Source organism: Melanotaenia boesemani, chromosome 21 (genome assembly GCF_017639745.1).
Source record: "Melanotaenia boesemani isolate fMelBoe1 chromosome 21, fMelBoe1.pri, whole genome shotgun sequence".
In the NCBI taxonomy this organism is placed as follows: Eukaryota; Metazoa; Chordata; class Actinopteri; order Atheriniformes; family Melanotaeniidae; genus Melanotaenia; species Melanotaenia boesemani.
Genome location: NC_055702.1, coordinates 20,742,373 through 20,767,520, shown reverse-complemented (window position 1 = coordinate 20,767,520; position 25,148 = coordinate 20,742,373). Strand labels below are relative to the sequence as shown.

The 25,148-nt window shown below is 39.7% G+C and overlaps 2 protein-coding genes across 3 annotated transcripts; one reads left to right on the top strand and one right to left on the bottom strand.

Annotated features, from left to right (window-relative positions):
- Positions 1-35: 35 nt before the first annotated feature.
- Positions 36-9,377, bottom strand: zdhhc16b (zinc finger DHHC-type palmitoyltransferase 16b). 2 transcript variants are annotated; one of them, XM_041973922.1, is made up of 10 exons: positions 9,279-9,377; positions 5,301-5,608; positions 5,017-5,211; positions 3,835-3,923; positions 3,725-3,753; positions 3,472-3,605; positions 2,218-2,303; positions 2,020-2,143; positions 1,858-1,928; positions 36-1,070 (listed from the first exon to the last, which is right to left on the bottom strand). In XM_041973922.1, exons 2-10 carry the CDS (start codon positions 5,568-5,570, stop codon positions 968-970), a joined length of 1,101 nt encoding a protein of 366 aa, XP_041829856.1. In that variant the 5' UTR covers positions 5,571-5,608; positions 9,279-9,377; the 3' UTR covers positions 36-967. The 2 variants fall into 2 exon arrangements, with proteins under 2 accessions (XP_041829856.1, XP_041829857.1); XM_041973923.1 differs by having other exon boundaries at positions 5,301-5,604.
- A 437-nt stretch (positions 9,378-9,814) lies between these two features.
- vps35l (VPS35 endosomal protein sorting factor like) lies at positions 9,815-23,610 on the top strand. The gene is made up of 30 exons (XM_041973889.1): positions 9,815-9,960; positions 10,683-10,782; positions 10,975-11,157; positions 11,270-11,389; positions 13,246-13,270; positions 13,912-13,991; positions 14,123-14,251; positions 14,335-14,419; positions 14,502-14,558; positions 14,653-14,749; positions 14,991-15,038; positions 15,143-15,236; positions 15,320-15,520; positions 15,645-15,691; positions 17,007-17,118; positions 17,242-17,358; positions 17,443-17,496; positions 17,588-17,668; positions 17,756-17,818; positions 18,015-18,100; positions 19,617-19,697; positions 19,801-19,864; positions 21,527-21,625; positions 21,715-21,792; positions 21,877-21,991; positions 22,107-22,246; positions 22,394-22,559; positions 22,748-22,866; positions 23,115-23,264; positions 23,379-23,610. The coding sequence occupies exons 1-30, from the start codon at positions 9,944-9,946 to the stop codon at positions 23,475-23,477; spliced, it is 2,907 nt and encodes a 968-aa protein (XP_041829823.1). The 5' UTR covers positions 9,815-9,943; the 3' UTR covers positions 23,478-23,610.
- Positions 23,611-25,148: the final 1,538 nt, after the last annotated feature.

Below are 25,148 nucleotides of genomic sequence, written 5' to 3'. Positions count from 1 at the left end.
TGAAAATTATTAGTTAACTCCTCTTCACCTCTCTACCTAAATTGTGGAAAACCCAAAAGAATCACGTCACTTAGGTCAAAAGCCTTTTTTTTAACTCTTTGGCACCAGAACATCAATCAGACCAGCTCACACACTTAAAACACACCACAACACTACTGTAGATCCAAACATGCAACTGTAAACAAAATTATTTAGTCACAGGAAACTTGCTGCAAAAAAACAAAACAAAAACACAGTTTTCACTTGGTTCCACTGACAGTACAAAACTCAACAGTTTTAATGGACTTTAAATGAGCAGAGAGGATGTAGCCTCAGATTTATGACTGCCTAGAATCCGAGAGGCCTGAGGTTTAATAGATCTACGTCATCAATTATACGTGTTACATCACTGAACAAAAGAGACCTCTGACAAGACATTTCCATCCACGTAAACTCCTCTACAGCAGAAATGAAGTGAAATATGACAGTTTAAAATCATTTCTGGTTAAAGAAGATGATATAAAGTGGAAATGAACGCAGCTTTGTCAGCTTTAATATCAACAGAATAAGATGGCACCCAGAAATTTTTAGTATTTTTACACAATGTGCTATAACAATTAGCACTTTCAATATGCAGACACTGCACAGTCATCTTTTTTAAAAATCTTAGCAAAAGATGCCAAACGTCTCCCGTTTGTCTTCAGTAATGACTGGGAGAAAAGTCCAGACGCCGACCAGCAGCCGCAGTTCACTCTACAGCAGATTAGACCGAGTGTCTGGGAATTGTCTGATCCGAGGTGGTTTAATTACTTATAGCTTCCATGTGGCTCCAACTTTGAGTGCAAACAACAAAATGCTTCTGATTTTTGTGACGGCTTATTGTGCCTGTCAGATGGCTGCAGAAACACCAGTTCAGAGATGAGACCCATTGCTGCCTTAGTGGACTTTTTTTTTAGGGTTTTTTTTTCTAAACAACTGAACGGCTAAGTCAGATGGCCATGGGGTCCGTCCTGGTGAAATTGCAGTCCCACATGATGCCGTCTCCAATGGGAGGATGGCTGGATGGTATGAGGACCCGTGTGAACCACTGACTGAAGAACAGAAGGAAAAAAGAGACTGTATGAAGCCTGTAGTATTTTCAGTCTGACTTTACACACTGTAAATTCTAAAAGACATCAAACGTCACATCAAGTTCATTATAGACTGAACAAACTTCCCTGCAGCTCAGCACTTACTTTAACATGTTTAATCACATCTTTCTCTCACCAAAAGTTTCAGAAAACTTGGTGGAGAGATGGCGTGAGTGTAAACAAAGACCATATATTGAGTTTAGCTGCAGATCCCGCTTACTTTCCTTTTAACAGCCATATGAGGTATTGGCCTTGGTGGTGGATTTGCTCTCCAAGGAACAATCTGTTGAGCTAAAGATGCTCCAAAGTTGTTTTTGACTCTTAAAAATAGTCAATTAGATCAGTGGTTCCCAACCTTTTTTCCTCAGGGACCCACTTCATGCATATACTAAAATGCTATGGACCCCCTGCTCCACCCTGTGCTGAAACCGTGCCGGTTCAAGGCTTTCAAAACTGAGATTCTCACCGTGTATATATATATATATATATATATATATATATATATATATATATATATATATATATATATATAATGTATTCTTGTTGAGTTCCGTCCTTTGATAAAGCCAGTTAAATGAACAACATACAACCTCACTTTTTTGCCTTAAAATAAGGACAATGTGTGGACATTAATCACAATGGCTCTAATGTTCAAAGCCTCAGGGACCCCCTGTGCCCTTCCCGGACCCCAGGTTGGGAACCACTGACTTAGAAAAACTGCAAGATCTGAAGCAGCCATTGAACTCACCTCCTGGTTTCCACACCAAACAACAACTTCCAGTTGCATATTCTTCCATGATGGTACGGATTTCTGAACACCTGCGTTGGAGGCAAGCAAACATAAGCAGAGGTTGTTGCATCATCTCTTCTCTCCTTACACACATTCAGACTTCGTCCAATCAGAGTGTACCCTGCCCTTCTCCTTCAGTCTGTTGGCCTCTTTGCGGTTGATGTGGCGCTCCACGCTGGTCTCTCCTCTGCTGATGAGTGTGGCGTGCCACAGCGTGAGTCCTCCCAGAGCTACTGCAACCGAGCTGCAGGAGGGGACAAGGACATGACAACCCGATCCGTCCGTGTGACCTTATCTAAATTTATGTGAGTCGCTCACCTGGTCAGTACCCAGAGGAAGATGATACTCTTATGAGCAGTGCTTTCTCTGAAGCTGTAGTCCGGAGCAGGAGTCTGATAATACGTCTGAAACAGACATGAAATGGGGTGAGTCGTGTTCATCGTCTATATGACATCTTCCATACTTGAAGCCAAAATGATAACTAAAACCTAAAGCTGTTTACTTACCAGATGGTAAGTAAACATGCATGTTTAAGATCAGAGATGAGGGCAGCAGATCATTTTCAGGTCTCTTGTTTCTCTTCATTTGCCAACTGAGCTCAAATTCTGCCTTCTTACAGCTGACAGGTGTTGCTGTTCAACATTTATTAGGTACACCTTTTCAACTGTTTGCTAACGCATATCTAATCAGCCAATCACATGGGAGCAACTAAATGCACTTAGTCATGCAGACATGGTCAAGATGACCTGCTGAAGTTCAAACCAAGCATCAGAATGAGGACGAAAGGGGATGTAAGTAACTTTGAACATGGCATGGTATTTCAGCTGATCTACTGGGATTTTCACTCACAAGCATCTCTAGGGTTTAGAATGGTCTGAAAAAGATCAAGTATCCAGTGAGCAGCAGCATAAAAACACACTGTGAATGTAGAGGACAACGGGAAGACTGGTTGGAGATTATAAAAAAGGCATCAGGAAGTAAAGAACAAAACAAAAAATAACACTGGTTCCAACCAAGATGTGCAGAGTAGCATCTCTGAGCACGCAACACATCCAACCTTGAAGCAGATGGTCTACAGCAGCAGAAGACCCCACCGGGTTCCTCCTGTCAGCTAAAAACAGGCAACTGAGGCTACAACTCACACAGACTCACAAACACTGGACAATAGAAGATGGAAAAATGTTGCCTGGTCTGATGAGTCATGATTTCAGCTTCACCTTTAGATGGTAGGGTCAGAATTTTATGGAAACATCAGGAAAACATGGATCCATCCTGCCTTGGATGCCAACAGTTCAGGCTGCTGGTGTACTGGTGTGGGGGGTATTTTCTTGGCACACTTTGGCCCCTTAGTACCAACATGCCATGGTTTAAACACCACATACTACCTGAGTGTTGTTGCGGACCATGCCCTTCTCTTTATGATCTTCTGATGGCTACTTCTAGCTGGATAATGCTTGAAGAGTGTAGCTCCTCAGCTAAACTAGGCATTGTGGTATTTATAAGTCAAGTAACAGTGTGTCTGGAAAAGAAGCATTTAGTTTAGTTGGATGTGTATGGTGACGGTGGTCTTACCTCTACGGCATTGTAAGCCTCCACAAACAAGTTCCTGCTGCTGATGCTGCAGTAGATGCAGCCCAGCGTCATGTAGAGGCAGAAAGAGAAGAAGTAGCGGTGGTTTAAGTGGCCCACACAGTTGTTCAGCCAGGCTGGAAAAACACTCCGTTAAGCACCACCAACAAGACAAGCGTGAGAAAATATCTCACAAAATCTATCTTCATGCATCTCCTTGGTTTTTTTTTTAGTGTGCTGCTGGCTAAAAGGATACGACAGTGGTGATCCATCTTCAGAACACACCTGTAATAAAAAGAAACCGTTAAAATGATATTAAAGAGACTTCATTAGGCAGCGGTCTATGGTATAACTGGATGAGCTTACACATTGCAGATGCTACAGTGGTGCGTCCTCGGTGGTTTTGGGGTGATACATTTCTTACAGATGGAAACTGATGGGATATTAAGTTTGTCCTGAATAAAAACAACATGAGAGACTGCATCATGATCTTAAGAGTACTTCAACGTTAAAACAAAAAAATGAGGATTTTCACATTCACAGTGTTTATTACAATAACAAAATGGTAAAATAACCAAACATTTTATGCTGTTGGGGTGACTGTAACTTAGCTTTCACATTTCCTAGAGAAGAGAAATCCCGACTACAGTTACTGCAGCCTGAACGTTGAATAAGACCAGGAAGACACCCGGCTTAAAGAGTCTGCACGGACTACCTGTTGGTTTTTTTACTGACTTTTGTTTTCTGTTTTTTAAACTCTCCTCTGTCCTGCCTGTTTTTCAGATCTGCTGTTACCCAATGAAACGTAAGCAAAAACCTGTGTGAGGCTTCCTTTTTATTAATATTATGGACCACATCTGTGGGACAGCAGCATTGTGTGTTTTTAAAACCAAACTCAAGACCTAACTTTTTATTCTGGTTTTAACTGAACTCTAATGTATTTATTTATATATTCATTGCATTCTAATACACACATTTTTACATTTCTTTAGTTTTTGGTGAATGAAATTCATTTTATTTTACTTTTAGTCAAACTTTAATTCACTTTTAAATGTTAGTTTCACTTCATTGTTTCACAAATTTATATATTTTCTATGATTCGCAATTACAAAAATAAATAAAATCAATCAAAATAAAAACAACTAAATTAAACAAAAAAAAAAAACAAGCAAAATAAAACAAAATAAAAAAACTAAATGAAGTAATATAAATGAAGAGGAAAAAATAAAACCCCTTCAGGGGTTAATTAAATATGTTTTAATTTAATTACACATTTGTTTTTTTATTTTTTTAATCCAATTATTACCTCAAAAAAATCTATGAAATCAAATGAAAAACATACTTTATTAAACCGTGAGGAGGATTTTGTGTGTGTGTGTAAAATTAGAAGTCATAACAAACAGGCTGTCTCATTTTTTTAATCCTAACTTTCCTTTGAGTGTCGTTTAGATATTTTTAGTACATTACAGTTGGGATGGGACAGGGTCGGAGTTGTTGGCATCAAATCCGATTAATCCCAATCATGACTTTCCGAGCTGAGTTTGGTACCTTGGGTGGGTGTCCTGGGGAGGTGGTGACAGCCTTGTAGTAATGGAAGACCACCATGATGAGAAGCCAGTGTCCGCAGCAGAGGTGCCAGGTGGACCAGTACACGGAGTAAGAGCTGAGGATTGTGGGTAGGACAAACAGGTAGACGATGACCAAAACCGAGGACGTCAGCAGGACAACTAGTGTGACAAACACCTGGCAGATTAAGAAATAAATAAATAAATAAATAAAAAAATAGAACAATGGGTAAAATAGTGGAGAAATGTAGGAGAGAAGAAGCTTACCACTCCAAACCAGCGGGTCACATTGTCCACGATCCAGTAAACAGGCTCAAAAGCACAGTCCAGCAGAGTGTCGGAGTTGGTGAGGCTGTTGTGATATAACGAGCGCAGCAGCAGCTTGCTGTACTCCCACAGCTCCAACCACCTGGTGCTGATCCACAGTTTGCTCCCCCCGTTTCTGCCTAATGTCTGCAGGCGGCACAGCCGGCACCAGCGCAGCGCAAGTCGCATAGCTCGGGAGAGCTGCCACCTCCAGCTGCTGCCCATACGCATGCCACCACCAGCGCCGCCTCCCCTCCTGAACACTCTGCCTTCCAGACACACACAAAAACACAGACACAAAGACCAGCAGTTACTGACACACGCTGCATAAAACAGCAGCTCTTCATAACGGAGCCTGATGGCGGCTGAGTTCTCCATCGCCATCTCCTCCAGAATCACAGGTCAGCGCACTGAGAAGGTACACGACAGGAGCTTTGATACAACAGCAGAGGCAACACATGGGAGACCAACTCCTAAAAAGCTTTTCCTTTCCTAGACAACGCTCAAGTCATTAAAGCATCAAGGCAGTGTCTCCCTCTAAGACCTCTGTCACTCCCAGCAAATGAGGACAGGGGGCTATCAAGTAATGAGTTATACCCATCAGCCCCCACAAAGCTACCTCTCCTCTTAATAATTCACAGCAAATCCAGACCTGCAGGCCAAAAAGCTCCAAGAAATTAAGGGGGGAGATGCAGAGTGGTAACCCTGTAAGAGGGAAAAGCAAAGGGATGCCTGTCTTAAGGAGGAAATAAATTGGCTACCTGATCCTGGGGCATCATTCATGTAACTGAGGATTGGTTACACTGATAAGACTTGTTTAGGCACTCCGAAAAAGAACTGCATTAATAATGAAAGATGTTAGCAGAGAGCACAAGAAGTCCAGGACTTACTTTCTTCACCATTAGCTGTAACTATGATGGACAAAAGAAAACATGGCTTCCACTAAGTCAACATTCTGCTCTGCAGGGACTATATTTATGACTGAAACTTGACCGAAAAGATGACCCAGATGCCATACGAGTTGATCTGACTAAAGAAATTCAACAGCATTAGTAGGATTACTCTACATAAGGGTGCCCAAGTCCAGTACTAGAGCTCTATATGGCTGAATTCCCTCATCCACGTGTCATTCAGCCACGCTCCCCTCCCTGCAGAACATGTACACCTCTCGCCTCACCCGTAAGGCCCTCTGCATCACGAGACCTCACCCACCAGTCACATCACAGCACAAACAACACAAGACAGGCTTAAGTATCGCACATATTAACATAAACAGTCTTAGAAACAAAACACATAATGGCACGGTATTGTTGTTTGAACATAAATTGCACATACTTGCTATTTCAGAGACTCATCTGGACTCTTCCTTTAATGATACTGAGTTAGATATTAAAGGTTACAACATTTGCAGGCATGATAGAAATAGATATGGTGGGGGAGTAGCTTTTATGTTCAGGATCATGTGTCTGTGACGTACTGATATGATGCAATATAACACTGAAATATGGCTGCAGGCTACCTCACCGGAAGCCCACACAGCTAGGCTGTTGTTACAGACCACCTAACACTAATAATAAATATCTGGATACAATCTGTGAAATGCTGGATAATAATACTGTTGTGGATCAGGAAATTAACTTTATGAGAGATTTTAACATTGACTGGTTTGCTCAAAATTGTCTTCTGAGGAACAAGATGCAAACTGCAACAAATGCATGTGGACTCACTCAAGTCATAAATAAACCCACAAGAATGTGTCTAAAGCAGGGGTGTCCAGCTCTGGTCCTCAAGAGCCACAATCCTGCAGGTTTTTGATGTGTCCCTGCTCCAAAACCACCCGACTAAAACTGATGAATCGCATTGTGCAAAACTTAATAGGCTGTTGGATCTATTTCATTTGAGTCAGGTGTGTTCAAGCAGGAAACATTGGAAAATCTGCAGGACAGCGGCCCTCGAGGACCGACTTTGGTCACCCCTGGTCTAAAGGATGATGGCACCAAAACATCTACATGCACTGATCATAGTTTTACAAATTCTCCAGAGCTATGTAATAAGATATTGTCTGTGCCCACTGGCAGTAGCGACCATAACCTGATCATAGTTGTTAGAAACACCAAAGTAAGTAGACCGGGTTCAGAGAATATAAACCTAGCAGAGCTCTTAGATCCAAAGACTCTGGTCAACTAGTCCAGACCAGAGTCCAGACTAAACATGGAGAAGCAGCATTTAGCTGTTATGCTGCAAACAAACTGCCAGTGGAGATTAAACGTTCACCAGGTGTAGACATTTTTAAATCCAGGTTAAAATGATTTAGTGTAAATATTTGATAAAGACATGACACAAAACTTCTGGGAGTGACAGCTGACAATAAATGATCATGGAAAAAACACATTAATAATATGATTGCAAACATGGGTAAAGGCATATCAATCAAGCTCTTGAAAACAGCAATTTAATCACTAATATTATCTCATCTTGACTATTGCCCAGCAGTTTGGTCGAATGCTTTATGTTAAACAAACTATAACATATACAAAAATAGAGTACTCATTGTGACTACAGAGCAAATATTATCTCAATGCACCAGAAGCTCAACTGGTTATTGGTGAAAGATCGACTCTTATATTCACTGATTATGTTTGTTAGAAACACATTCTGTTCTAAGATTACCTATTTAAAAAAAAATCTCTCCTTCAGTACAGAAAATTATAATTACACCAGCAGACATGCAACTGTATGTAATTTCACAACACCTAGAGCAAGATCAAATGCCATTAAACAAACTGTTCTATGTAGAGGTAAAATCACCCCTCAAACTCCACCACTAACATAAATCAATTCAAAATATCAATATATATATAAATATAAAAATATAGTATGTGTATATATGATATATATGGTACAATTATATAGTGTGGGTGTATGTTGTATGCTATATGTCAATCTGTATATGTGTGTGTGTATTATAGTTGATATAAATGTGTATATATAAAGAATATACAATATATAAATGTAAGGATAATGAATAGTTATATGACAGTGTCTGATAATGTGAATATCAAGATGTGAGGAAGTGTAAAGCTCACTTGGTGAAGGCTATACATACATGGCTTTTATTTTGCTTTAATGTTTTCTGTTTTTTATATTTTCTTATTGTATGCATAAGTCTGTTGGACCCCGGCAACAATAGCTTTGGGGATCTATGAACTAAACTAAACTCAGCTTCATCAGAAGGAGACTGCGAAGCCTGCGGGCCAGGACAAGCAGACATCCATCAGGCTGTCAGGATGCTGACCCCCTTCCACCCACACACACCCACCCAGGACTATGACACCCCCCCCTTCCAAATCAACACTTAAGGACACCCGTCAGGAACAAGCACACAGTCACTTCAATTCACTTTAAACAGACCATTCGCTACCTCAATCTTTTTTTTGCACTATAAACAACATCAACATAAACATATATGACACTGATTGTAATTTGCCTTGTCTACTTGTTATCATGTTTTATTTATTTAGTAATAGTTCTTGTTTTGTTTACTGGCTTCACACCGTAATTTCAATTCTGTGTTTGTCCTGTACATGCTGCAGAACTGACAATAAAGCTGACTTTGATTTCATTCAGGTGTGTAGGCTGTGTAGACTGCACCATTCTCGCTGTAAAAATAACAGCTATAAAGTTATCACAGACAAATAACACCAAGTAATGTCACATATGTTCATTAGTTAATTATTCAATTAGACACAGCTGCAATCTGTCATGTAATACCATGTAATTTTGACAACAGACTGAAAGCACTCTAATTAGCTACAGAATAGCATGCTTTAACGATAGCTAGCTAAAAGCTAGCTGTCTTAAACCCCGCCGTTTTTGTTTGTTTAAAAAAATGATAATAATACACCGTCGCGAACTTAACTTGACATTGACTGACTTTACCTGGTCAAGAGTACAGGCAGGAGATGGTAAAGAACTAGGGTCAGGTCATGGTCAAGACAAGCTTAGCTATAGGCTTTGCATTACCTACTGCAAGACAGACGGTGCAGAGCTGAAATTTACAAAGATCGTGTATTAAACGGATGGCACAGTGAGAAAACTAGAATTCCTCTCATGCTACTTTGTCCAAAGGCGATTATTTATCATGAAATAAAATAATATCGATATGTGGCAGTGGCTTTTAACTTTTAAGCAATAATAATAATAATAATAATAATAATAATAATAATAATAATAATAATAAATAAAAAGGAAACAATCATCATTCAGTCAGGACTTACATGCTAAAAACGTCAAGGCTCGATATATTGAAGAGTGGCACCTCTTCTTACGATGTTACATCTTTGTACTGGAGAGTCGATACACGTAGCAATGTATGCTGGGAAATGGAGTTATCTTGCGCTAGTGGAGTACATTAAAACCCCTCGAAAATACCTTTGTAGGGGTCACAATTGATGCTATAACACATTATTGCGTACTTTGAATACAATTTTTTTACATATAAAGTAATATATAATTATCAAGACACCAATTTAAAAAATAAAAACAACGCTTTACTAAATTTTGTCTTAACTAGGAAGTTCAGAGGTGTCATATGACCTGGAAAAATGGCAGCCGTGCAGTGGTAAGATGCTGTTTTCTTGCTAACAAATCTCTTCATTTTACGCACAGAACAGTTAAACTAACAATTTGATTTCTGTTCGAGGTTACAGATCATCAGTCCGTTGCATGAATATGAGTCGATTGCTTAATGATGAATCAGCATAACAAATTAAAGAGATCTTGGACTTTAACACAAGGAACATTTTGAAGTGCTACTATGGCTACACCTTTAAATCAAATGGCCTATTTAGCTCTGTGTTAGTGTAAAAATTAACACAGGTTAAGCAATCAATGGTTTCCTAAGAATTATTTACATTATAGATGTGCTGAAATAAACATGTAAACAGGTTCCAGAAAAGTGAAGAGATAAACTATCCATTTGTCGCCATATTTCTAATTATTGGGAAAAAATGCTCAATATTTTGTGTGCAGGTGTTAAAGAGTTGACAGATCTGAATGAGTTTTTCAAGTACAACTAACTATGCATTTCTACTACTTTTATTTCAGACTTGATCCAGTTTCTAGACACCAGTTCCATTCAAAACACTTAATGCCATGAGATAAAAATAAATAAATAAAATAATAACATGCAACACAAATGTACCTACAGCCTACAGACACATATCCTCATCACTGTGTTCAAAGCACACTCTAATGTCCTAATAGAGATTCATCTAAGCATTGCAACTGGATTTTATCTTCTGTAAAGCTGCTTCATATCCTGTCTGTCCTTCATGTAAACAGGCGTTCTCGTGGGCGCCACTATGACGCAGAGCTGCAGAGATGCCATCTTGAGGCGTCGCCACTCGAGTTTGGAGACTATCATCCCCTCAAACCCATCATGGTATGAGTATTTTCCTGTAGCTCAGCTGCAGTCATCTCCTCAGCTGTCCTGTCTCAGTCTGCTGTAGTTCATATACATTTAATCCTCACCATATAATTTACACAATCTAGCCAGTTGTCATGGTAACAGCACTTAATTATGCTCCATAAGTATAGCAGTGTAACATCTTTTTACCTTTCTCGTTGCATCCAGGTTACAGATACAAAGACCCGTCGTGGAACCCGCAAAGGCAGCACTTCCTCCTCTTCATCTTCTTCTTCCTCAGCACCCCCGGACCCCCTCAGCTCCATGCTGGATGGGACCGACCCCTTGTCCATGTTTGCCGCAGCCTCGGCCAGTGAGCCTCCACCCATGTCAGGCAGCAGCTCCACGGGGGTCCGTTCACACTTCAGATGCAACAACTGATCCAGGATACTTGAAACAAACAAAAAAAAGTTTAATTGCTTTTAACCGGACGATTAAAAAAAAGAAAATTTTGTGTTTTCAGGAGCTTGGGAGAAAGCGGAGAGAGAAGGAGGAAGAGGCAGTGGGACCAGACTTTGAACCTTGGTCATCGAAGCGAGGAGAAATCCTGGCCAGGTTCACAACCACGGAAAAGCTCTCCATTGTGAGTCAACCTCCATTTTAACAGCCATGATGAAGCGTCTATGGCGTTTAGTCAAAATAACAGGAAGACACTGCAGTAGCTTCTTCTTCTTCCATTTATTTACACCTCTATTCAAGCAGATTATTTTGGGGGGCTGGGATTGACACACTCAACTAGACTTCATCCCTCTGTTCTTTGGGCTTCGCTTCTTGTGGGATTTGTAGTACTTAATAACCCCAAAGTATACCACACAACACTAAATAGCCTGACAGCTCAGACCATACACCAACATGATTTAAATATACTTGATTTGCCATTTTATTCTCATATGCGCTCATTTCTCTCAGTGAGTCTGTAGGCTGCAAACCTTTTAGTCACAGTCTTGTTGTGAGTGATGAACTGGCCCAAGTTGTTAAAACAGCTTACTTGGTTAATAATAATAATAATAAGAGATGGTTAATAACACTGCAAGGATGGTTTCCAGTGCCATGGTACATTCAATGACAAATGGAAAATCTGAATTTCTACTTTTCAACTGGTTAATAATAATAATAATAATAATAATAAAGAACATATGAAACTTAAATAAAAAAACAGTAAAAGCAAATTACGAATGCAGGATATTATTTGTAGGTCATCCATTTCACCAGTAAATGCTTTAAAGTATAATATCTGTAGTGTCTGTTACATGTAGATGAGTTCAAATCTGGATTATTTGTGATAAATTTTGGGAATTTTACTGAGCGTGTATTATCCAGGCTGTTTGAAGTAGGATCAAGGTTACAGTTTTGTTTAAAAACTAGTATAAAATATATGTGCATCCCGTTTTAAATGGGTGTTTTTTTTTTGTTTGTTTGTTTGTTTGTTTTAACTGTGGGCCAGTTAAAAAACAGGGCTAGAAAAAATCTGAATATCACTAGTGAGGAGACTCTATAATCAAATATCAGTATCTGCATTCAGTCAGTTATTTGGGAAAAAAACATGATCACATTAGACATCAACAAAAACACAACATTGTGTATCCCAATAAACCAACCTTTTCTAAATTAGGGGTCTGACTCCTGCGAGGGTCCAAAATATTTTCAAGGGGTTGCCAGATCATTGTGAAAAAAAAAAAAAAAAAAAAAAGTAGATCCTACATTCATTTATAAATGAACACATTAATGCAGCTTGATTAACCTGTGAAATTAATGTGTTAATTTTTCAACACATTAAAGCACAAACAACAAAGTTGTTACTCATTCCATATAAAAAAAATACAGAATTTGGCATTATCTTGGTGAAAGAAGCTGTTAATATAATCCACCAAAAAACCACTTTATCCTCTTTTATTTACGAAGATTCGGACAGTTTTCAAGCCTTACGCTTAGAAGGTGGTTGCACCATTTGATATATTACACAATTAACACCACTGGGAACCACTGCTTTAAACAAATGCTTTAATTAGCGAGGGCTGCATTCCATTTCTGCACCTGTGCTTGCTGGGTAGTCGTGCACAAAAGCAGAATCATCACTACGTTGAATGCATCCCTCTTGTGTAAACCTGTGCTGGTCCTACTTCAGATATTGATACTGTGATGTCTTTTTTAATAGATAAAATAGTGAAACAAAAAGCAGAGGGGTGTAAACTTCCTACTTCGGAGGTACAGTGAATGCAGCACCATTTAAAGTCGAAGCTAGGCAGATAATTAGAAAAAAAGCTGGATAACTTTTAAGTGACGTAACTTTACCCAGATTCTGTTTCATTATCAGACCAATTATGTCATGATGGAAAATTCAGGAAAGCTTTGAATTCAGTTTGAGAAGCTTTCCTCCTCAAGCACTGGCTGTTGTGCTCTGTAAGACTAAAACCTGCTTTTCGTGTCTTTGTTTGACAGAATCTTTTCATGGGCTCTGACAGAGGTAAGACCACCGTTTCACCTCAACAAATGAGCCCAACAAGACCAACGTGTTGATCCACGATGGAAAAGCTTGATGAATTTTATTTCTATGAAATGAAAATACTTTATTTATCCCAGAGGGAAATTACAAATCTGCTATCTGCCACATACTGATTACTGAACCAAATACTCAGGAAAAAGTTGTCCATGACAATTTGTATTTACTGCAAAAGCAAAAGTTTTTCTATAGGAAATAATTAAAGATGTTTATTAGATACAAACAGCTCCATCCGGGGAGCAGGATGGAATAATCCAGATTAAACAAAAGATGCACATTACTGTGGCATGTCGAAGTCTTTTTGTTATCTTTTTAAACTGTATATTTGTTGGATAAAGGGTGTAAAACTTTATTAGAAGAAATTTTCTCTAGCTGTGAGCTTTGCAGCTAGTAGCAGCGGGAAGATTTCACTGGTAGAGAGAAAATAGATTAAATCCTTGAAAAGCTATGACTGAGCAATAACCTGCTTTTACACAAAAGAAAAGTTGATTTTGATCTGGTAAATTTCTTATAATATCATTTGGTCCTCTTTTCTTTTTAAGAAAGCCATTAGAGCAGCATTTTGTACATGGTTTAAGTGAATGACTGACTCCTGACTTCACCAGGAAAAGCTCCCAGTCCGGGATCATCGGCTGTTTCAGAGAAAGTTCGCACTCGCCTGGAGGAGCTGGATGATCTGGAGGAGGTAGGATGCAGCCTTGTCTGGTGTAGGTTTCAGACTTCTGAATGCTTTCCTAATGGGTTTTTTTATTTTAAACTTGTCAGAGCTGTTTTTAAGCAGGAATGTCCTTTAGACTTCACCGTTTGTGTGTTCAGGGTTCCCAGAGAGAGCTGCTGAACCTCTCCCAGCAGGATTATGCCAACCGCATCGAGGAGCTGAACCAGTCCCTGAAGGAGGCCTGGGCCTCTGACCAGAAGGTCAAAGCTCTGAAGATCGTCATCCAGGTAAATCCAAATGCTGGAAGTCCCCATCCTGGTCTTCTCTGAGAGAATATAGGCACTGATGTGTGATCTTCGCTCCATTTCAGTGCTCCAAGCTTCTGTCCGACACCTCGGTGATCCAGTTCTACCCCAGCAAGTTTGTTCTCATTACAGACATCCTCGACACTTTCGGTGCGTTAAGAAGCATTGTTTCTCTTAAGTCCTTCATTAAAGAATAGTTTTTAAGTTGTCTGACAGTTCAACTCCTGTGTAGGCCGTCTGGTGTTCGACAGAATCTGGACCATGTGTTCAGACCCCAGACCCTTAACTGGTAAAGACCGCTAACTTCTGTAGCGCTAGTTTTTAGCCTCTCTGGAGCCTGTGAGGTGATCTCACTGAGTTGATTTCTTGTCCTCGCCTCTCAGATTCCTTCACAGCTGAAGATGTGAATGACACAGCCAAGGAGACCTGCCTCAACTGGTTCTTCAAGATCGCCTCCATCAGAGAGCTGCTGCCCCGACTGTATCCCTCTCTGGAGCTTCTTTAAAGATCATTAATTCTTTTTAAAATGATTATTTTGATGATTGGAAACATATAAATATCATATTTGTACATTTTTGATGATTTAGATATGTGTATGTTTCCGCTCTAGATTATTCTGGACTCAAAGTGAAACCAGTTTCCAAGTAAACAGACTAATTTTTGCTTGTACTGACCCTGACGGTGTGTAAGATGTATGTAAATCTTTAACCTCCCGGTACAGATATGTCGAAGCTGCTATCCTCAAGTGCAACCGTTTCCTCAACAAGTCGTGAGTTTATTTTGCTTTAGGACAAAGATTTAGCTTTAATATTCACATCACATTTATTGGCTTCATAAGAGAAGATTTGATCCAGTCTGTCCTCCTCTCCACAGCGGCATTCAGGAGACCCTCCCTCGCTTGACAGCCATGATCAGAGGGATTGGGGATCCGCTGGTGGCTGCATACACCAGAGCTTACCTCTGCAGGGTGAGACATGCTCAGCTTGAACATTCATCCATTTTTTTAATCCCTATTTAAAGCTCAATCTAACGGTAATTTTTTGACTCTAGGTGGGAATGGAGGTGGCCCCCCACCTGAAGGACAGCCTGAACAGAAACTTCTTTGACCTGCTCGCCACCTTCCGGCAGATCAGCAGCGAGAGCATCCAGAACCAGCTGGTCATCCAGAGGGTGGAGGTACCAGAGTACCTGACTCTCTACTCTCCAGCCATCAACTGGATCCTGCAGTGTATCGCCTACAGAGCTCCAGAGGTATTTACTAGGATTTATTTAGAGAGCTACAAGATGTAAATAAGAGCTGAGTCAAAGTCTCGCAGACACACAAACTCATTTTTTCTATTTATTTTTTTTTTTATTTTCTGTATTTTCACATCAGCCACTGCTGACGGAGATGATGGAGAGGTGCAAGACGCTGGCAAATAAGTGAGTTAGCAACAAAATGATAATGGAAATTTTCCTGATAGACTATGAATCAGTTTCATGGAGAATAATTAATTATTTATTAAGTTGCAGATATTTTTATGGAGTGTGTGTGTGTGTGTCAGACTTTCAATGTTAGCCTAACATTGAGAAATAAACAATAATAACCTGCTAATTAAAATCTGGACTCTACTTGTAACCCCTGGCAAAAAGTGTGTAATCTATGCTTTAGGAGTTTGTTCGTTCAGCTGTAAATGATAAAAATCATTCTGAATTTTGCATTTTTTTTTAGGAAATACCTACACAAATCTAATATGAAAATTAGTCTGCAGTTAAAGGACTGACAATGAGCTAAAAAAGGAGAATAAAACTCCTCCAAGATGGTATTCAACTCAGAGTGGCAAAAGATGTTGATTGTTTCCAGCCAAATGCATCTCAAATCTGGAGCAAGTACAAACAAAATGAAAAGGTTGTAAAAGGAAGGTAGACCACGGAAGATGTCAGTGACTAGGACAGTAAACTTGAAGCAGAATGAAAAACAAATGGGCAGAAACAGGATTGATATTTGTGACCAAACTGTAAGAAACCAGCTGAAGGAAATGAAATTTAGATCCAGAAAAGCCTAATAAAAACCATCCATAACACCTAAACAAAGAACATGATGTTATCTGATGAAAGGGATGTTTTTAATGAATCAGAAATGTACATGTGGCAAGGACATGATGCAGGACTTTTAATGGAGGTCCAATTAAACAAGAACATTTCCACAATCGTGGACGGTGTGGGGTTGATGTCAGGTAAAGGTAAAGCAGAAGGAGGTTATTACGTCTACGGTAAACACTGAGATGGACACTTTGTCAGGATGGATATTTCCACAGAACAAAGAACTTTTAGTAAAGATGTATTAACTCGGTGACACGGCCTGCAGTGGAAAATATCTGGTGCCATAAATGTTTCCTGTACTTGTTCTAAAAAACAAAAAGTTGGCCATAAAATAGAAGATTTACCATCTCAGGTTATTGAGACATGGGGTGCATCTTCTTGTTTCTCTTGTGAATTTCTGAATTGTTTTGTTTTCATTTGTCATATTTATTAGAATAAAGAGAAATGGGGAAACAACTTTTTTTTACTTCATAGGTTTGATCCAATGATTTTAAAGGCTTACTGACTAAAAACTGAAACTGTAAAGCAGCACATGATAGAAATGACTTGCATGGTGTACTGCTAAAACGGGACGAATTTTGAGTGTATATTCAGAGATTTGAAGGTCTGCGGAGGCGATGAAAAGAAAGGCTTAATATGCTCCCGTTTCCCACAGTGCCTTGCTCCTGAATTCAGTAATGAGGGCGTTCAGACCAGAGTTTGTTGCAGCCAGGGCTACTGACTTCATCGGTATGATCAAAGACTGCGATGAGTCCGGCTTCCCAAAGGTTAGAGTTCGAAGTTTCATTTTTCATCTTCTGTCCATGTCAGTGAAAGGAAAAAGTTTTCTATTCTGGTTTTGGTCTTAACTGGGCTGAAATATAAATGAATGTTTGTCATTTTCTCTGCAGAATTTGTTGTTTGGCTCTTTGGGTCGCAGCCTGGCCTGCGCAGATCCTCCAGAGTCCGAGAGGCTCACAATCCTCAACGAAGCCTGGAAGGTCATCACCAAAGTCCGCAGCCCGCAGGTTGTTTAACACTGACACCGGCTTTCATAAAATACCGTCAAAATGTTCCCATTATTGATCAGAAATGTAATTATCTGTTTTTAGGATTACATCAACTGTGCTGAAATCTGGGTGGAGTTTACCTGCCGACACTTTACTGTGAGGGAAAAAAAAGCTCATTTTATCTGGTGGAATTTGGATGAAATGGACAAATTTTCCAGTTGAAGAGAATCTTTTTTCTCACTTTCAGAAACGTGAGGTCAACACGGTTCTGGCTGACATCATCAAACACATGACCCCAGACCGAGCGTTCGAGGAAGCCTACCCTCAGGTTAGCAGGATGACTCGCCTGCTGCCATTTTTTTACCCAACGCCTCTCTGCTCTGTAGTAACTGCTCTGCTTTTCATCTGCATGCAGCTGCAGTCAGTGATCAGGAAGATCCTCACCTACTTCCATGACTTCTCTGTTCTTTTTTCCATGGTGAGCAGCTTTTAAGTGTCTTTATTTTATCTTATTAAACCTTTATTCAACTTCATTTAGGATCAAGATCTCTTTTGCAAGGGTGACCTTGCTGCAGCACACATCATAAAAAAAAGAAAATACAACTGCATAATTAAGATGTAGACCTTTTTACCTCATCACAACTCGGTTCTGTGGTTTTTCTTGTCTTCGACAGGAGCGCTTCCTGCCGTTCTTAGACATGTTCCAGAAAGACAGCGTGAGGGTGGAGGTTTGCAAATCCATCATGGAGGTCTTCATCAAGTAAAAGCCATGTTTTTTCAAGTTTGCTTAGATTGTACAGCCCTGATTCCCAAAGGGTTTACAAAGCTCATGAACCTGTATTTTATTCACATTAAACATAAAAAGCCTGTCAAATAAGTGAGAAATGTTACAATTCATGACAAATATGAGCTCATAGTAATACGTCTCAAACACCACATTTCTTTTAATAAAAATCTTTAAATGTCTTTGGAGAGGAGCTGTTGAGGAGTGAAATATTGTCCAATTCATGATGTCCGATTCAAGCGGCTCCGTTCTGGGTCCTTTTTTTTTGTCAAATGTTATCAGATCTTGAAGGATCTGGATTACAGGAAAGCTAGCCCAGCACCCAGACTTGTGTAATGCTGTGTAATAGACTCAGTATGTGGTTCAGCATTGTCTTGCTGAAATATGCAAACCCATGAAAGAAGCCTGGATGGGAGCATGTTTCTCTAAAACTTACTGTTTACCACTGACTGTGTCTTTCAAGATGTGCAATCTGCCAGTTCCTTAGGGATGAATTGCCTGCCTACACTATCAGAGATCTATCTCTCATTTGCTTGCTCCATTTTTTTAGCAAATGTGTGCTAAAACGGGTGAATCTGAGACATCGCAAAGGAAAAAAACATTCCTCCTTGCAGTGGATACTGTCATTGAACTGTCCCCCTGGCTAGCTGACCTTACCCTTTAAAATCACCGAGTGAGGGTTAGCAAAAGCCAGATCCTTTACCATTGAAGGGTGGGGAAAGGCACCACCCATGAACATTTAAAGGTTCAGTCACAGCCCGTTCTCAGTAGAGCTCTCTAGAGCCACATCTGGAATGGCTGAAATTAAGGACCAAGGCTGAATTTGGGGTAATACACCTTGAAAACAATGTTGTTGGACCTGTGACACCCTTATGAAATTGTTGAAAAAATGTATAATATGGGACCTTTAATTTTTCTAACAACAGCACTTCCACCTTAGTCCATTTAAAATGGGCTTTGGCCTCAGAGAAAATGGCAGCATTTCTGTATTATCAGCCGATGATGGAATATTTTAACATCTTTGCAATGTTAAAATTTGGATGGTTTTAAATGGCCTGTAGATACAGTTTTTGCAGATTGTTGATTGACTGCAGATCTTTAGCCCATCTTCTTAGAGACTCCAACTCTCTGAGGTGCTCCTTATGGTCCTGTTACTAACCAGCTGCAGCATGTTCTTCCAATGGATTCTTTATTACCACTTACCTTTCCAGCTTTTTGTTTTAGATGTGTTACTGCCATTAAATGAAAGATTAATATTCTTCTTGAAATACTAAAATGACTCATGTCCAGCAGTCATCTTCTATTTGTTCTATTGTAAATATAATATTTGTTCATGAGAACTGCAAGTCATTTCCTTTTGTTTTTGTTTGCATTTTTACACAGCATCCCAATCTTTTTAGATTTTGGGTTGTGGAATTTATTTAGTGATTTTTTTCTGTTGATATGTCCCCATCTACCTCTTTTTTTTTTTTCTCATTTTTGTCTCCTGCAGAAACCAGGTGGAACTCACTAGAGACCCGGTCATCCTCAATGCCATGCTGCACATCTGCAAGACCATGCACGACTCTGTCAAGTAGGGTTTGAATGTTTATAAACCCCTTTGGAGTTTAGAAAACTGCTATGTGTTCTCATAATTTAGAAGGTTGTACTTCATCTACACCTTTTTTGTTTTGCAGCGCGCTTACTCTCGAGGACGAGAAAAGATCTTTAGCTCTGCTGATCATCGGCTTCATCCGGATGGTGAGAACCCTCAAGTCTATGTTTACCTACATTTAATGTTGACAGAATAATCTTGAAATTACTTTGAAATTTTACCAAAAAGCTGCTTCAGAACGGTGGGGTTTGGTTGATGACACGAGCCGAAGAATTCTGGAATAACTGAAGCTTATGGAGGGATTTGTGAGCGAGACCAAATAGCGGAGAACTGCAATAATCAGTACAGGAAGCGACTGGATATGAATAAGTATGGCGGTTTTGAGGGAGGGGTGGAGAAAATTAAAGTCATGTAGATGAAAAAATGTAGACTAAGTGATGATGTGAGATCACTTGGTTGAGCTGAGAGTCTACAGTTTAGGATGATACCCGGACTCTTGACCTGAGGGAAGGGGGTACACACAGAAATTGTCAGTTGTGATGGAAAAGGTGTGAGCTTTAGATCGTGTAGATTTTGATCCAATCAGGAGAAATTCAGCTTTCTTGCTGTTAAATTTAGAAAATTATAAGGAAAACAATGATTTTAGTTCACTTTGAGACAGCTTGTGTCAGAAGAGCTGGGTGTCATCTGCGTAGCATTGGATACATACAGTACATTATCAAAAGAAGGGGCCTGGGACAGATCCCTGGGGCACACCGGTGGTAACGGCAGGGCTGAGAAATGAAAGATTAACTGATAGGCATGAAGGGTAATCATCATCATCTTTCTTTATTTTGGTTAAGTACACACAGTCAAATGTAACCACATCAATTACATACCATTCAAAAACCAAAAAAGGGCTAGGCGGAAGCTCATAGCTTATATATGCCTATCCTAGTGTCTTCCCCCATTAAATTAAATGTTTATCAGCTAATCTAATAAGGTGAAAGAAGTGTGGGATTCAAATCAAGGAGGATTCAGAGTAGACTGGAATCATTTGCCACGAGGAGGTAATTTGTGGAGGAAACCAGACTAGAATGGTTCATTTAGGTTATCAGTGGATTTAAGTTTTAATTATTTTTTCACGTATTTGAACATCCAAAATGTAAAAATTGGTTATGGCTACATCAAACCAATACTGTAAACAAAACAAAACTCTATTACAAAACTCTATAAAAATGTTATATCTTTAGGAAAATATGTTATTACTAAGATTAAAAACTAGCTTTTTGCTAGCTTAGCTGTAGAACTGTTCCCTTTCACCACTAACATAGTTACAGCAGCAGTAATAGATATTAAGGTAGACTCTTCTGTATTATAAAGAAGGCTAAGGTTTGACATTTGGTCCTTACCATCTGTTTTATGTGATTAAGTTTTTTTTTCTTACAACAAAATTTGAGTTGCATGTGTAACTTATATTTACAATGATAACAACTGGGTAACTATCAGACAAAACACAGTTAACGGGATGTATCGCACAAGTATTGCACACATATTAACTGCATGTTAAGCACATGGGAGTAACCTTAAACTAAATAATAACATCCTTCTAGCTCTGTATGGCAAACCAGCTAAGTTAACAGCTAACTGAAAATATTTAACACAGAAATGTTTTTACTTAACAAATGATGACAACAAGCATGAGACTCAAGTTCTTAACTGCTGAATAAATGAATCCTCATGGCTTCCAGTTAGCCATTCCCACTGACTCAGATATGTCAGTTAAGCCAGTCACACCTCCAGATACAGTTTTCTCTCACACCATTTAGGTCTCCTTCGGTCGCGACTTTGAGCAGCAGCTGAGTTTCTGCGTGGAGGCCAGAGCCACCTTCTGTAACCTGGAGCCAGTGCTCGTGCAACTAATTCATGTCAGTAAAGTCTGTGCATTTACATATAATTTAACAGCATCCACACAAAAATCATCTACATGTCCAGTGTGTACTCTTGTCCTTGCCAGACGGTGAACCAGCTGGCCATGGAGACTACAAGGGTGATGAGAGGGAGTCACTCCCGAAAAACTGCTGCTTTTGTCAGAGTGAGTCAACACACAGCCCTCGTACATTCCCACAGGACGTCAGTTTATTACCACATACATGTTATGTTCCTCTCTGTCCTCCAGGCATGTGCTGCCTACAGTTTCATCACCATCCCGTCTCTCAGCAGCATCTTTAGTCGTCTTAACCTCTATCTGGTGTCTGGTCAGGTTGCGTTGGCCAACCATTGTCTCTCCCAGGGTGAGCAGCTACTTTGCGTTGATCCTCCATTATCTTTTACCTCCTTTTATCGTTACCTTCCTTCTCCTTTATATCTCTTTTCCCCCTCAACATGCTTTTCTACCTTCTCCTTCAGCTGATGCTTTCCTGAAGGCAGCGGTCAGTATTCTTCCAGAGGTTCCTCGCTCCATCAGCGTTGAGGGGAAACTTCGCTCCTCAGAAAGCTTCTTGTTAGACTTCATCAACAACTTCTTGGCCACGTTGCTTGTTGTCCCGGTAACACTTCTTAATCCTTTCTCATAATGTGTCTATTTAGTTATTTCTCTCCAGACAGAGAAGTGAAAACAGCAGATCTGGATTTACAGGCAGTCTAGCAGACCCATAGTGTCTCATTGTTTGATCCATCCTTATGTGTGTTTATAGGACCATCCAGAGCATGGGGTGCTCTACTTAGTCCGCGGTCTGCTCAACATGGTCCAGGATTACACCTGGGAGGAAAACGGTGATGCAAAAGTGCGAGTTTATATCAGTGCTCTGCCGTTGCTGGCTGCCATGAGCCAGGAAACCTATCTTTATTCTATCCCCAAAGGTAACGGCACACAAACACACACAAACTGAATTTTCCTTAATATCAGATATGACTTCCTGTTTTTTTACATGATATATCCAGATATGCATCTTCTGTTGTTTTAGTTAGTTGTTATATTATTAGGATATTAAGGTTTTTATAACCGCATTTAAAAAAAAAAATGCAAATTCCCTGTCGCTTTGTCCCAGTGGACTCCAATGAGACACTGTATGGAGGCGACCCCAAGTTTCTATCAGAGATCAACAAGCTATGTGAGACCCTGATTGGACAGATCCTGGACCATTTAAAGACGCTCGCTCGGGATGAGGTCAGTCCAGACAGAAACACATCTACATGATCGTCCAGACTCTGTTTTAATTTCTGACTTTTTCAGCTTAATAGTTCAGAATCAGAAATACTTTATTAATCGCAGGGGGAAATGTTTGCATTGCAGTGCTCCTTAGAAAACACACAAAGAGAAAAATAAATATGAAGTTATAACTTGTTATTCATTGGAAAGAGCACATCCAGTTCTGCATAGGATTGCCCTGACACATCCCTCTACTTGCCTTGCAGCAGAGCACTCGTCGCCAAAGCTCTCTGGCCTTCTCTCTGTTCGGTGTCCTGTTGGCTCACGGTGATCTGAGGAACAACAAGCTGAGCCAGCTGGCCATCAACCTGTGGAACCTCAGCCACAAACACGGATACTGCGAGACTCGCGTCTCTGTGAGTTCACATTGTACAGAGGCCTCCAGCCGCTCTGCATATGACTGCTTCAGTGATTTTCTGCCAAAGCCACAGTTAATTCTGACTCCTCCTGTCCCTTGGTGTCCACTCCAGGTTCGGACTCTGGAGTACGTCAAACATCAGGCTCAACAACCCGACATGGCTCACTTGTCAGATACAGTCCAGAGGCTCGCACTACAGTCCCGTACCTGAACCCCCCCAAGCTTAGAAATGTTCAACTGATCACTTTGTTGTAAATAGAAACTAACAAGAAGCCTAAAGTCGCCACCTTAAAGCTGTTTGTATGAGGATGTGAATGAATTAAAAAGTCCTTTTGGTTGATGTATTTACACTACCCGTCTCTTTTTATTTCAGTTTTACTGCAAAAGATAACTGTCCTGCTCAGCTCTATGGAAAAATCCACCTTACAAACATTACAAATTTTCCCCTTTTTTCCCTCAAATCTGTCAGTCAATTTAGATTGTTAAAAATTATGTTAACCCTTGATATGCCAACTTGATTACATGTCATTTATTTGAAAAGATCAGCCTTAAACCTTGAATCTGCTAATGACTGTATACTGTAACGCTAACTATAAAAATACCAACAGTTAAATACTGACAATGGATCAAAAGCAATGTGACTTATTTTTAGTATATTTAAAGACTGATCTTTGATTCAACATTTTTAATAAGAACTGAAGCTGATTGAAAGATTTGAGCAAACAAAGTGAAAAAAAAAATATTAATTTAATATTTCTATAGCAGTTTTTGGAAGAGGACTTTTTTTGTACATGAAGGACCTAAAAGGATAGCAAATTACAGAATCCCACAAGGGTTAGTGAGGTTGTTCAAGCAAGTCAGTTTCCATGCAGTGTGTGGGGAAAAATAAGGATCTTTCCACAAATAAGTGAAACTGCAATGCCTTGAGAAAGGAATGAAAACTTAATATCAAACTGGTTTGTTTAGATGAAGGCATATCAATGAAAGTCTTTATCAGACAAATGCTTCGTATTAAGAGAGTCACTAATGAGCAGCAAGCAGGTATTTGAAGCTGCTGGTGAACCTCTTCATTCAGGATACTCCAGAGGCTAAAAGGTGCATAAAAGCTGTATTTAGGCCACCCTTAACCAAAGGGAAATATTTGCAGTGGGCTCAAAAGTATTATTCACTGATTAATGCCGTGCTACACTATTTTAGATGGATGGTTCTGGATCATTGGTGTATGGCCACCATGTCCCAGCAAGGCTGCACCATCAGCAAGGTAGCGGAGGAGCGATGTTTTGGTCTAGAATAATGGGGGGGTGAGATGGCGGGGTCATTTCAGATGCCTGAGGGTGTCAAAATGACCTCTGCAAACTAAGTTAAAATAAGAACTATGCCTTCTGTAGCAAAGACAAAGCGCTGTCCCATTCTGCAAAAATACTTCAAGTATTGGCTCCCATGGGTATAAATGGAAAACAGCTCAGTGTTGCCACCATCATCTCCTGACCTCCACCCTCTTAAGAACCTGTGGAGAATTCTTAAAAGGAAGATTTATGAAGGTAGACGGCAAAATAAGATCCAAGCAGGAGCTATCCCAGCACTTCCAAGTTTAATAGATGGGCGTTATTAAGGTGATGTCACAGAAGGGCTCCTATATTAACTGGATCTGAAAAATTACTCTGTTTTGAAACTGTTGTGCAGAATAAACTATTTTTTTTAACGATTGGCAAAAATAAAAGTGTTTTAGTGACAAGTTTGTTCAATAAAGTCCTGATAATCATTTAACATTATATAATTTTTGATGATTAAAAAAATCTTCAGTCATTTGCATTGATTATTTAGGAGAAATAACGATAACCAGCATATGCAGGGTAATTTGGAACAAGTATAAAACCAGCTA

What these genes read in the sequence shown, in the direction of transcription:
- vps35l (XM_041973889.1), top strand. An exon ending in AGAGAGCTGCTGCCCCGACT is followed by an intron (nt 14,750 to 14,990) that starts GTATCCCTCTCT and finishes CTCCCGGTACAG; the next exon opens with ATATGTCGAAGCTGCTATCC. An exon ending in TTACCTGCCGACACTTTACT is followed by an intron (nt 17,497 to 17,587) that starts GTGAGGGAAAAA and finishes TCTCACTTTCAG; the next exon opens with AAACGTGAGGTCAACACGGT.
- zdhhc16b (XM_041973922.1), bottom strand. Translation starts at nt 5,570, where the DNA reads ATGCGTATGGGCAGCAGCTGGAGGTGGCAGCTCTCCCGAGCTATGCGA. An exon ending in GAAGATGGATCACCACTGTC is followed by an intron (nt 3,606 to 3,724) that starts GTATCCTTTTAG and finishes GTGTTTTTCCAG; the next exon opens with CCTGGCTGAACAACTGTGTG. An exon ending in AGGCTTACAATGCCGTAGAG is followed by an intron (nt 2,304 to 3,471) that starts GTAAGACCACCG and finishes TGTCTGTTTCAG; the next exon opens with ACGTATTATCAGACTCCTGC.